The 14,750-nt window shown below is 36.6% G+C and overlaps 1 protein-coding gene across 2 annotated transcripts in view; it reads right to left on the reverse strand.

Annotated features, from left to right (window-relative positions):
• LOC150075172 (polyamine-transporting ATPase 13A3-like) overlaps positions 1-14,750 on the reverse strand; it is a 409,674-nt gene that overhangs the window by 345,029 nt on the left and 49,895 nt on the right. For both annotated transcript variants that reach the window (XM_090388296.1, XM_090388295.1), the window contains exon 5: positions 8,730-8,874. In XM_090388296.1, the coding sequence (XP_090244422.1) occupies positions 8,730-8,874 (145 nt within the window). The remainder of the gene's footprint in view (positions 1-8,729; positions 8,875-14,750) is intronic.

A 14,750-nucleotide genomic window follows, 5' to 3' on the forward strand; every position in this document is an offset into this window, starting at 1 on the left:
TGTAGTGGTCATTCCCTTGACCTTTCCGCATCCTCCGTATTTGGTGGTGACGGGCTCAAAACCCGGTCTAATCAAGAAGCGTGTGCTATGCACTGCTGCTCCTTCCCACCTGGCTACGGAGGCGCTCTATATTCTTATATGACACATCTATATATATATATATAAAACGCTTGGGTATACTGCCCAAATTTTCCAATTGCTAATTGTTGCCAGCACCCGTTCACGTGGTTGACCTCGTATGACCACCATACCGGGCATTCTTTGTTAATTTTTTATACTAAAGTTTTTTTAACTGCTAATTGTTGCCAGTACCCATTCATGCAGTCCACCTCACATGACCACCACCATACCGAGCATTCTTTATTAATTTTTGTACTAACGTTTTTCAACTGAAGAAAGGCAATCTATGCCTAAAAGCTATTGATTTTTGTTTATTTTGTCTGTCTTCAATTTTAATTTCAATAAACTGTTCCTAAGTTTTAAGAAGTGTAAAAATGGCTGAACAGTGTGTAAGAACTTTGAGAAAATGTAGAAGAAATGCTAATGAAATATTAGAGGAGAGATCTAATAGACCGAAATGAGACACTATGACTATGAAGATGGACAGAAAACATTGAAGAAAGAGAAGCAAGATTGGAAATGAGAATATGGACAAAATGCCGTAGGACTAATCAAATAGAAGTACTGGATGTGAATAATCAACAAACTGTTAATGTGGAAGAGCATGACATAGGAAATATGTGTTACAACTGTGAGTATTGCAATGCAAGATATTGGGAACATGAGTTAAACGCATCAAATAAATACACTAAATGCTGTCATGATGGAAAGATTTCACTTGACCCACTGTCTGAGACACTTCTATTATGAGAGCTGCTTACAGGGGATACACGTAAGCAAATAACTACAGAGAACATATATGAGAGTACAACTCAGCAATGGCATTTGCATCAATGGGTGCAGAGATTAAATCACCAACTGGAAATGGTCCATAATATTTTAGAATACCCGGCCAGATTTACCATTTGGTCTCACTGCTATATCCAAACGAGGAAAATAAGCCAGGATATGGACAACTTTATATTTTCGATTCTGCTGAAGCAACAACAAAATGGCTTGAAAAACAATCAAACCAAGGGTATATGGCGAAAGTAATGCAACACTTGGACAAGATGCTGCAACAAGCTAACCCATTTGCTGAGTCATATAAACAAATGCATCAAATAACCCAGGCCAATCCAACAATGAATATGTGCATGGCATTTATAGAAGACCCAGACTTAGATAAGAGATGATATAATGCACCAACATCCAAAGTGGAGATTGTTACGCTATTTGTTGGAGAAGATGGGGAACCACCTGCAAATAGAGATATATGCATATATCCCACAGGTGACTGCTGTAGAATTACCATATTTCCCCATGTATAAGACGCTCCCATGTATAAGACGCACCTTAATTTTGGGGCCCGAAATTTGAAAAAAAATGTATTACATAAAGTTATTGAACTCAAGTTTTATTCATCATAAAATTCATACAACTCCTCATAACTTGAATTCAGCACTGTACGAAAATCTTTTCTGAGCCATTTCTGGGCAGAACGTGGCAAAACGTAACCTAATATACCGGTAACAAGTGCGAAACAATGAGCGCAAAGACAACAAGCGCGAAAAAGCTGGAAATGCAAGTAAAAAAATCTACAACCACTGTATAAGACGCACCCAGTTTTTTGACCCCACATTTTTCGAAAAAAGGTGCATCTTATACATGGGGAAATACGGTATATCACCGCTAAACAAAAATGGTGAAGACTGAGGATCTAGATTAAACTATTTGCACCATAATCATAAAGATGACGTATGTTATGCCAGGTACAACTAGTGTTAGCAAAAAAGCCTTGAGTGTTGGGTATGCTTATATCCAACGCTCAATAAATATAAATATTGTCACAACCAACGAAACTGCGAAATAAAACTTTATTAAAAAACAAGAATGGTGAAGACTGAAGGATCTAGATTAAACTATTTAAACCATAATCAGAAAGATGGCATATGTTAAGCTGGGTACAACTAGTTAAATTTATAACTAGTTGCTAATTATACTGTAGGTAATAAATGCCATTTATTCCATAACCTCAACACTACATAATGCAGAAAATTCCAATTAGGTTCTCCATGTAAGTAATAGTTTCTAGTTAGTATAAAAATGCAGTAGCATTTCTTTAAGGTTGTTCATTTACAAGTTACACTGTTTAAAATGTAAACTCCTTCGAACACACAATTCAACGTGCAGTTATTGAGTTTCTAATTGCCAAATATATCAGCCTTGTCAAAATTCATTGATGATTATTAGCCATGTATAAGGATGAAACCGTTGACATTAGCACTGTTTGTAAGCAGGTTTCACGAGTCAACGACTCAAGAAACTTCTTTCTCAAAATGTATAACAAACAACAACAACAATGAAGAAGTTAAAGCAACTATGAAGAGACATGTGGCCTCTAAGCCAAAAAGGATTTAACTGAACAGCATGCAAAAACTTGTTAAGTGCTGCTGAAATGTATGGAGTTAGGTGGGACACATGTAGAAAATTCATAATCAAATTAAAGACACTTTTTTTATTTATAAGTAATGAAGATAAAATGTAATGTTTTATCCACAAGTAATATTATTATTTACCTCTTCTTCTTCTGACTATATTCCTTCAAAATTTATGCAATAATTTTTGAAGGAATAGAGATAAATCCTTCTATATCTATAAATAGACGTGAAAGCAATACCAACTCTACATTCAAAATTAAATTCAAGTTTAAGTGACAGTCATATTTCACAGTAGAGAATCAGATTCTAGATATACATATGCAGTATTAATAAACATGCTATGATAATGCCAATTATCTGGAACAAAATATAAACAGACAAAATACATAAGTTATAGTTATTAAAAAGTTTCCTGATATTGCCAAAATGTTTTCAAGGAGTTACATTTTCTTTCATCAGGAACAAAGAGGTGATTACCCATTCTATAAGGCAATAGGAGACATCTGTAATACAGCATACGAGTTTGGAAACCTCATTTCAGGAAGGACACAGATCTATTGGCAAGGAAGCAGAAACAAGCAGCAAGGTTAGTTTGGGCACAAAAAGATACATATGTGGGGATGACCTAACTGAAGTCTATATGGCTTTAAAAGGGGTTAATTAAAGATGCTGATGCTATCTTTACTCTTTCTGAATTGAAACACACAAGGGAGCATAAATTTAAATTAGAAAAGAATGGCTGCAGAACAGATGTGTGGAAAGTTGAATTCAACCAAAGAATAATCAATTGTTCGAATAGGATTAGTAAAGGCACATGATGCAAGAAAGCAAGTTTATATAGCATCAGCCAAAAAAAAATAAAAAAAACACACCCCCCTTCTCATTTCATCCATCCACTCGCTCCAAATGTTTTTCTAGTTCTGCCTTGAATCTGTTTAAATTATCAATTTTCTACAATGACAGGTGGAAGTTTGTTCCAGCAATCAACCACCTGTTGGCTAAAGGCAAACTTCCACACATCTATCCTACAACTGTCTTGCCTCAATTTGAATTTATGCCATCTCAGGTGATTATTCTGAGCAAGAGGAAGAATCCCATCAGCACAGAGCATGCGCAAACCATTTAAGGCTTTATACACCTCAATCAGATCACCTTGCATGTGCCTAGTCTCCAGACAGTGTAATTTTCAAAACTTAAGCCTTGCTTCGTAAGAGCAAGCATTTTTTCCATTCACTAATCCTGTTGCCCTTTTCTGTACTCATTCCAGCAGTATGACATACTTCCTAAAATGAAGCCTCCAGACTTGTATAAAATTCTCAAGGTGTGGGTGGCCTGACCATTGCCTTATACAAGGGTATAATCACCTCCTTATCCCTGCTAGAAAAATTCCTGAGTTAAATTCCAGAGTTTAATTCACCTCTGGCATTCTCCTTCCTGAATAGCTCCTAATGTGTGAATGTAGATGCAAAATACTCATTTAGTTCTTTAGCTACCTGAGGCAGGATCGTCAACAGTTGAACCATCGATATCAAGTGGACCAATCTGATTCATCCCCTTCCTTCTAGAGTTTACGTAAGTAAAGAACTCTTTGCTGTTTTTCTTTGCATCTTTTTTTTTTCTACTCTGCCACATGTCCCATTAGTTCATCTGACATCCATTTAGGTCTAAGCTTTGAACAATATTTCTTTGTTGGTATGAAAAGCCTAGTGGCTTCCAAGATTAATTCTTTAAATGCTTCCCATTTGAATTTGCTGTTGGTAACATCATCAGTTGGTCCCACCATATAGAATTTAAGTACTACCTCAGACCACCGTAATCACCTTTACAAAAGCAAAAACCCTTCCCTTTACTCCTGCTGGTAGTTACCTCTTCGAGTAAATCCCACTTCAGCACACTGTGATCACTAACACCTAGTGGTTCCTTTATCTGCAGATTCTTAATGCACAAAGAATCACTACTGATAATCAGGGCAAGGGTATTACTTACTCTAGTTGCCTCCCAAACATGCTGTTGTAGAAAACAATCATCCAATAAATTCACAAAAGCCTTGCTAGTGTGTGAGTGACCAACCCTCAAATTCCAGTCAATATCTGGGAAATTAAAATCCCCCATTATAAGGCACTCTGATTTACTGGCAAACTCTATTTCTCTGTACAGTTGTTTATTATACTCATCAGAGTCATTAGGCCTATAAAACACTCCTACTCTCTATTTTGCTTTCCCAATGTTTAGGTCACACCAAACTGACTCGACACTGCACTGGCCAGCCATGTCGACTGGCTGTAATTCATTGGATTTTATGTGTTTCTTAACTAATAGCATAACATCCCACCCTTCCTATCCTGTCTATCCTTCCTGTACACATTGTACTCCCAAAATTCCATTTCTGCATTCCTTATATCTGTGTGACACTGTCTCTGATATCCCAATAATATCTGCCTTTGATGTTTTAACCAACACCTCAAATTTATCGAAAATTTTTTGCCAGTGCAGCATAAGCCTCAGGCTTCCTTGCACCATATGATTAATAATAATAATAAAAATTTATTAACCAAACTCCTAGCACTGATGTACATGCAAGTATACATGCACCTGTTCCTATTCTTAGCTACCCCAACACAGCCCATGTATTTACTTGTTCTGCAGTGACTCCCAGCAGTCTCTGAAATCCTCTGCACTTTGTTTTCCAGGCTGCATAAGTGGTCATCCAATAGAAGCAGTGGAAGGATCACTTTCACCTCTGCCAGTGGCTAATGTGAATTTATTAGTCCAGTATCCCCCTAAGCTAGCAGTTTTCTGACCCACCCAACACTGCCTCGATAGCATCAGCAAATATTCTTGCACCCTTTCTATTTAAGTGTATCCCATCCCCGTAGAAGCAGTCTCTACTGTTAACAAACACAGACCAGACTGAGAAAAATTCTACCCCTTGAGCCTTGCACAATCTCTCCAGGGCCAAATTGATTGACAAGGCTCGTATCATATACTCCTTCCTATCGTGTCTGTGCAGAATTGCAGACACTTTCAAATTCAATCCAAACTCACGGCTTTTTTTTTAACATTGACCTCTACTTGTTAAGTAATTCTGCCAGTCTCCTACTCTTAATATCATTAGTGCCAATGTGTACAACAATATCACCTTTTGTGCCCTTAAAAGATGATATCTGCTCTACAACTTCATCAACCTTTACCTCCGGCAGACACATCCTTTATTACTATATCCTGTTAATAAATTTACTTACATCTAATAACAAATTAGTGGTGGACATGGGTAGTTTAAATAAATTAAAGGAAGGTTTTAACGAAGTTTGGAAGAAATGGTAAATGAAGTGCTTTGTTTTTTTTTTTTGGGTTGGTGCTGTATATGCCTTATTTCTTTGTATCATATTGCTAATCATCATCAGCCAATTTCATTCCACTGCAGGATGAAGGCCTCTCCAGCAACTTTCCAGTTCCTTCTGTTTTGCGCAATGGCCATGCATTTACTACCTACAAACTCACGAATTTCATCTGTCCATCGCTGTCTTCCATGTTTTCTTCTAGTTCCTCTTGGGTACCATTCTGTTATTCTCTTACTCCATCTGTCATCATGTCTTCGAGCTATGTGTCCTGCCCAAGACCATTTTAGTTCTTTAGTTATGATAAGAATGTCCTTTAGCATTAGCATTAGCATTAGTAGAGGCATATGATGCAAGAAAGCAAGCTTATTCAGCATCAGCCAAAAAAAAAAAAAAAAAACTCCACTCCCATTTCACCCCTCCGTTCGTTCGAAATACCTGTCGAGTTGAGCTTTAAATTTGTTTAGGCTATCAACTTCAACAACAAGTGATGGAAGTCGGTTCCACCAACCAACCACCCGCTGGCCAAAGGCAAATTTCCGCACATCTATCCGACATCCGTCCTTCCTCAATTTGAATTTATGCCCTCTGAGGTGATTATTCTGAGCAAGATGAAGAATCCCATTGGCATTGAGCATGCTCAAACCATTCAAAGCCTTATACACCTCTATCAGATCACCTCGCCGGTGCCTAGTCTCCAGACTCTGTAATTTGCAAAACTTAAGCCTTTCTTCGTAAGAGCAACCCTTTGTTCCATTCACTAATCTTGTTGCCCTTCTCTGTACCCGTTCCAGCAGCTCTACATCCTTCTTGAAATGAGGCCTCCAGACCTGTATACAGTACTCAAGATGTGGCCTAACCATTGCCTTATACAAGGGAATAATCACCTCCTTATCCCTGCTAGAAAAATTCCTGTATATCATTGACAAGACACCATGAGCTACTCTTGCAGCTCGTCTGCACTTTACTTGAGTTTGATGTCTAATCCATGTGTTTCTCTTCTTATCTAACAGTCTGAGTCCCAATATAATTCGTTCCATTCTTCGCTGTGTAGTTCTTAGCTTCTCTTCCATTGTTTTGGTTAGTGCTCAAGTTTCACTTCCATAAGTCATGTCGGGTAGTATACATTGGTTCATTATTTTACGTTTCAGACATATTGGGATATTGCTCTTCAGTATATGACTATATTTCCTGAATGCTATCCATCCAAAATTTATTCTTCTCTTGACTTCTAGCTATTTATCATTATTACAGCTGATGACTTGTCATAGATAAGTCATATACTGATTAAAATTAAGTATATGACTCCACCATTTCAATTACTGCTCCTTCAATAATTATATCCCTATCTATGGCATACTTGTTAATCATTACTTTTGTTTTAGCCATATTCATCTTTAGTCCAAATTCCTTACTAACTCTGCATAACTGATTAAGATTTTCCTCTAATTCTTTAGGATCATGGCTTATGACCACAATGTCATCTGCAAATCGTAAATGGTTTAGGTACTCTCCATTCACACTGACTCCTTTCTGCGATCAGTCTAATCTTCTGAAAGCTCCCTCAAGGGCAGCAGTAAACAGCTTCAGAGATATTGTGTCTCCTTGTCAAACTCCTTTCTCAATTTTATTTTTGCTACTGTCTTTGTCTAGTCTAATAAAGGAGGTAGCACTCTCATATATTTTCTTCAAAATCATAATATCTGGGGTATCTATGCCTTGTCTTTCCAGTGCCCGAAACATTGCCTTATGCTGTATGGAGTCAAATGCCTTTTCATAATCCACAAATACCAGGCATAATGGTGTTTTATATTCATTTGCTTTCTCCATTAGCTGTGATATTACATGAATGTGATCCATACTTGAGAATCCTGTCCTTAAGCCAGCTTGCTCTTTCGGTTGATTCTCATCAAATATTCTTTCTAATCTGTTAGTAATGACCCTTGTGAACAACTTGCAGATGTGGGATAACAAGCTAATTGGTCTATAATTTCCAATTCCTGATTTATCTCCTTTCTTATCCAGCAAAACTATGATTGCATTATTCCACTCCTTAGGCATCCACCTTTTCTAATACATTTTGTGAAGAGTCTTGCCAGTTTTTGTGTTATATCTCTTCCTCCCAATTTTAACAACTCTACAGTAACTTCATCTTCCTCCGGGGCTTTCTGATTCTTCAATTTCTTCAACACATGTTCTACCTCAACAGGAAGAATATCGGGAATGTCATATGTGTTACTAATTTGCAATCCATCTTCCCCACTGCTGGCTTCATTCCCTCGCTTCTTGTATAATTCTCTACAGCAGTCTTCTGCTATTTGAATTATGCTTTCTCTGCTATTTATAAGTACACCATCGCTATTCTTCAGTTTCAGTATCATTTGTCTTTCTGTATAGCTGCTGATTTAAGTCCTTTGTTTTCTCTTAATGCTTGTTCTACTTTTCTTGTGTTAAATCTTCTTATGTCCTCTCTGAGTCTCTTTCTAATGGCTTTGCAGAACTCAGTATACTCAATTTTCTCCTTGGCTCCACTCGGCCTTTAAAATATTGCTAATACTAATACTAATCAGTGTAAAATGAATGTTTTCTATTTTCTACTGATAAAATAGAAAAGGGGCTTCTCGGAAGCATTAAAAGCTATATTGGCTACTGAAAAAAAAAAGGAAAACAAAGTTTTTTCTAAAATGTGTGGATCATTTCATTTGTAATATTAATCTCTCTAAATTCTAAATAAAAAATTAATAGAACACTGAAATATATATATGTTACAAAATAATTTTCTCTTAAACAAAGAGCAAATCATTTTATTATCTATTTTACAATTTTCATTTAAGAAACAAGCATTTCTGACCTCAGAAAGGATAAGCTTTATAACAGGTTTGACCTCCACAAGAATTGAATTCTTCCCATAGAACTGCAATCGGAAAGCTGCTTCTGTAGTGTGAAGGCCTCCAGATAATCCATAAAATGTGGAACAGCTTCTCACTTGAAGCCCTCTAATTAATAAAAGTAAATATAAAAGTAATTAATAAAGTTTCACCCAGTGTAAAAAGAACTTTTCTAGTTTTGAAAATTAACTTTTCTAGTTTTGATAAAATATATTAAAGGACAGTTAAAAAGAATTAACAGATCTTAAGTCTTAAAAACTTACATTTCTCTATTTTCAGTCTTTTAATAATGTATATAAAAATACTTTTACATAAGGTTTGATATACACTGCCCTACCACCAATATCCAGATACCTGCCTTTAGCAAAAAACAAAAGCTTTTATTGTGTCATTTAATATTTTGAACTGAAACATTTTGCTTTTATTATGGCCTTCAATCTTCATCGCATACTCTCAACCAGCCTTTCATAAATGTCAGGTGATATGTTCCTTCACTCAGCCTTTAACATAGCCACCAGCTCGGCCTTGTTCTTTGGATGATCTCAAAGTGCACGTACCCGACAATCCAATACATCCCAAAGATGCTCAACAGGGTTCAAATCAGACTTTGGACTGGTCAATCCATCTTTTCCACACCCATGTCTTCAAACCACTCTGTTACAACCCGACCAGTATGGCATGTCTTGCTGATACAGGTATGGGTCTTCCCCAAAGTACTGCCATAATGTTGGAAGTGCATAATTGTCCAGGCTGTCCTGGTATTGCACAGCATTCGTGGTTTTGTTGATAACGACTAATGGGCCCAAGCCAAACCATGAAACATAGCCCCATACCATGACACTGCCTCCACCAAACTTCATTGTTGGGAGGATACAATCAGGAACTGTTCTCCTGGCATTTGCCACACCCAGAAATGGCCATCAGACTGGTAGAGTGCGAAATTTGACTCGTCTGTCCATAGGACTGTTTTCCACTGCTCTACAGTCCAGGATTCGTGCTCCTTACACCATGTTAATCGGCGTCTAGCATTTGTTGAGGTGGTCAGTGGCTTGTGAACAGCTACATGACCATTGTAACCCATATCATGGAGTGTCCTTCATATTGTATTAGTGTTGACATTAGTCCCAATACTCTCACAGAGGGTGTGTGTGTGTGACTTGAGACAATGGAAAATTACGATTTGCACTCACAGTTCTTCACAGAATTCTCTTGTCCCATTCTGTTAGTTTTTGGGGTTTACCAGACCGTTTTTTGGCAGATTCAGTCCCATTTCTCTTCTATTTTCATAAGACGTCACTAACTGTTGACCTAGGGATCCCCAGAGTGACCGCAATGTCTTGAACAGAACGTTTGCTTATGTGGCATCCTACTATCATTCCATGTTGGAAGTCTGTTAATTCTGTTGAACGTTTGTTTTTGTTATTTGGAGATTAAGGCCATATTGCTCCGGGATATGCAGTGGTCATTCCCTAACCTTTCCGCATCCTCCGTATTTGGTGGTGACGGGCTCGAACCCCAGTCTAATCAAGAAGCGTGTGCTACGCACTGCTGCTCCTTCCCACCTGGCTACGGAGGCGCCTCTCTGTTGAACGTGTCATCTTGCATATCCGCTTTTGCAATTGTCTGTTTGAAGCCCAGTGTGCATATTTATAGCAGGTTCTGGGCCGTTCCGTGTTGCATGCATAGGATCTGTTTCCCCCATCCATGGAGGGGTGTATATATAGAATAAAAGAGGTTATTTTGAAACTTCCTAAAAAAAAAAAAAAACTGGTATAAATCCAAGTTCATAGTTTCATAATTAGAACAAGGATTCCAAAGTTAGGTGAAACAAGACTAGAGTAGAGTTCATTTAGATAAATGACCTCTATTTAATTATATTCATTAATCTCCAAGGGTCATTTACAGAAAAAGCTACTTAACTTATGAACTAGAAAGACATAATATTCTGTTACAATTTTGAATATGCTCATTCAAATGTTTTACAAAAATTTCCAAACCTTTTCTATATAATTCACATATCACAACAAAAAAAACTTCTAAAAGCAGCAGAAGCAGTAATCTAATTGTGCTTAATCATTAACACCATCAGCCATAACATGTTTAGTAGAGAATACTAATGTACAGAAGTAGAAGGGATTAATGAGGACAAGAAAAAGTTAAGTTTGGTGACTTTGAAGTCGAACTGTGCATGCATGTTGACTAAGTTTATGGACATATTTGTATTGGTTTGGAAGAAAGAGGCAGAATTAGAGAGGCTGAGTCTCAGAAAAATGTTGCCCATGGAAATATCTGCAGAAAAGGTATGCAGCAGAAACTGCTGCATATCTTTTATGTGATAGGAAATGGAATAAGTTTGTAAATAAGAATCAGTAATTAACTTGATAGCCATCTTTTGGATATAGTCTACAAGTTTAAAAGGGGTTTGGGAGCACATTACTCCAGATGTGTAAATAATACAGAAGCCAGCAGCTGTTTACAAGAAATATAATACTGAGAGAAAAAGAGAAAACCTAGTTTTTTGATGCGTTAACCATAATCACTACTTGGTAATAGTTCCTTAATGTAAATATCAGTTAAATTTTTAACTGATATTGAGAAATGAAAAATGAAGTCAGAGTTTGTTACCTCTTGTGACATTTCCAGTATGTTGAATAGGAAGCAGTCATCTAATTGATTAAGAAACATACTATTGAGAATGTCCCACTAACAAGTTGCAGGCTATTTTTAGCAAATTAAAGTCCTCCGATATAATACATTTGTATCTACTTTGCCATTCTATTTGTCCACATAAATTGTCATTGTATTCATCACACTCATTGGTCTGTATTCCTTAATTCGTTTTTGTTTTTCATTGCTTAAGTCAGGGGTCAGCAACCTGCAACTCTTTGAGCACGTAACTTCGGCTCTTTAACTTTTAGCCCACATGAAGCACAATTTTAAATGGAGTTAGAGGACTTAAAAATTAAGGACACGTGGAGCGCAAGACTAAAATGCCTTAAAACTGAAATTCAGGATTTGGAAAGGCAAAAGGTGGCCCTTACAATTCTAAACAAATGGATGGTGAAAGATAAGTTGAAAAAGCAAGACCAAATAGTGTTTGATGCGTGGAGTAGCTTGCTGGATGCATAAAGAAATCTGAAAATATTTGCATTTGGACTTCTCTCTGTTTTTGGTTTGATGAATTTCTGCAGGCAAATATTTTTGAACGTGAACTATATCAAAAATAAATCAAGAAACTGTCTGAATAATGCGAGTCTCTCAGCATGTTTAAGGATGAAAATTACGGCATACTCGACTGATGTTGAGAGACTCACTCGAGAAGTTCAGCAGCAAAAGTCACATTAATTCGTACCTAACTGGATGTTTGTTACAATTTTTTTCAGTATTAATAAACAATATTTCAAAATATATTTTTTTTAATAAAACACCTTCCCACTCTATTCCATTTCTTAAAAAATTCCCCCAGCCCTCCTCCTCCCATCTTAAGCTGAGGTGTGTGGCTCTTCGGATTCTCCTTTTTTTTTTTAATTAAATCAAAAATGGCTCTTTACTCAAAAAATGTTGCCACCCCCTGGCTTAAATCATAGCAGTCTGATTCAATAATACTGTAGTACAGCAGTTCTCAACCTTAGAATATATTCTAAATAAATGTGCTTTGCAATTAAAAGCAAAATGTCACTTCTCTTTCTGTACACACTGCATTTGCTATATTCAAATTGTTCATCCAATATATATGAGAATGACCCCAAGTTTCTAACAATCCTATTATGTCAGCATTTGTTGTTCAAACCAGTATTTCTAATTCATCAAATTTATTAATTATACTTCTAGTATCAGTATACAAACATTACAGTCTGGCTTTTCATGTCTCCTGTAACTCATATATTCTGTGTATATATCCAAAACAGTTCTTTATGGAAGTGTTTCCCCAAGAATTAACATAGGTAGTCAACTTACAAAATTATGAACTGAAGATTATTCCTGAGGCTCATTTCTAAGTCAAAAAATTCTTAAATCAAATTTTGCTCTTACAGTTACTGAACATATTGTAAATATATTGTAACATACTTTACAATATCTACAATCACTTTACAATCAATGTATATAAAATGTTTTCTTACCTTAATATTAGTAACTTTTCTTTTTTTAATGGAACTGATGTTGCTTGAAGATAAGTGATGTTTAATTAGAAAAGGAAGGTGAGGATAGTGGTCAGGGAGCATCAGCATCTAAGAAAACTGTTTCTAGACTTCTGAAAATGGCTTTAAAAGTATTAGAATTGATGTTGATAGCACTAGTTCTGCATCTACTACTTTCTTGAAAAATGTGTCAAGTGATGTCTGAACAGTTATCTTCTATCTTCTTTTTTCCTTCATAATCTTGTAGCAGGAAAATACATCATGAATACCTGCTTGTTTGTTTGTTATTTGGTTTTTAGGAACATTATCAACTAAGGCCACATTGCTCCAGGGATATGCAGTGGTCATTCCCTGACCTTTCCACATCCTCTGTATTTGGTGCTCACGGGCTCAAACCCCCGGTCTAATCAAGAAGCATGTGCTATGCACTGCTGCTCCTGCCCACCTGGCTACGGAGGCGCCATGAATACCTGCAAAATCCTTGGGAAAACATTCAACATTGAAGTTTTGTTTTTCAAGGCCTCCTCAAAGAAGCTGAAAACCATTAAACAAATCCATACAATTGCACCCTTTGGAACATTCAGTCACCTCTTCCTCCCTACCTGACTTCATCTTCTTGCTGTTCTGTAGTTTCATCAATTCTTGGCAGTCAGCTCCTGTCTGTGGCTATCAATAAATTCTTGACTCGACACCAATCTTCTTCACAGCTTTTAAAACATTGTAGTACAATGGATTCTGGTTATTTGGGACACATTGGGACTAGTGCATTTTGGCCCAATTAACCGGCTGCCCCAATTATGGTAAGCTTCACATAAATAGTTAAAAATACTGTATCAATTGTAACAATTGATTCTCTGTGCGATAAAATCACGTTACGATGGACTCGCCATAGTAAAGTACAATTTACTATATGATATGTAGTAAGCGCCGATCATTGTGATCACATTTGTGAATTGAATTTTTCTATTAAACAGCAATTCTAATAAGCGAAAATAGGAGGAATATTATCCACAGGCTATAAAAGTAAAGATATATTAAGCACAAATTTACACTTTATTACAGTACTAATTAAAAAATTAAATGATACGTGAAAATCAGAAGAATATTTTCCACAGATTAGCAAAATAAAAATAAATTTACTCTTACATGCATAGCTTAATTAATATGTACATACTAACTAGTTGACATTTCTGTTCCCTGACGTTTTTTTTTGGGGGGGGGGTTAAAATTTAAAACAGTAAAAAGATAAGCAATCAATAACAAAGAATACAGTGTGCACAAATTGCAACTAACACGATATGTGGAAGTGAGATAGGGAGTAACAAGTTAAGAAGCTCAAAAAATAGGAATGAAGATAAGATTCTGAAACTTTATGTTTTTTATATGATTGATGTTTGTTATTTGGTTTTTAGGAGCATTAGCAACTAAGGCCATATTGCTCCGGGATATGCGGTGGTCATTCCCTGACCTTTCCGCATCCTCCGTATTTGGTGGTGACGGGCTCGAACCCCGGTCTAATCAAGAAGCGTGTACTACGCACTGCTGCTCCTTCCCACTTGGCTACGGAGGCGCCTTATATATATGATTGAAGATTTCATGGAAGGGGAAACACATTTCGCCATAATAATGTAAACACCCACAGAATTCCAGCTGTCAGTATTATCACAAATTCAATAAGATAGTTTACTATCCGTTTATAATAGATTGCACTAACAGAAAAGCCCAATAAACTGGAAACCGTTAATTGTTTTTATTGTTTTATGGTTGTGGCCTTCAGAAATTTGACCAGAACATGTGATATGGTCAGAAACAATCGTAGGGTAATCTCGAGTACTGTGATTTCCT

This window comes from Mastigoproctus giganteus, chromosome 14 (assembly GCF_048544385.1).
Source record: "Mastigoproctus giganteus isolate SK-2022 chromosome 14, ASM4854438v1, whole genome shotgun sequence".
In the NCBI taxonomy this organism is placed as follows: domain Eukaryota; kingdom Metazoa; phylum Arthropoda; class Arachnida; order Uropygi; family Thelyphonidae; genus Mastigoproctus; species Mastigoproctus giganteus.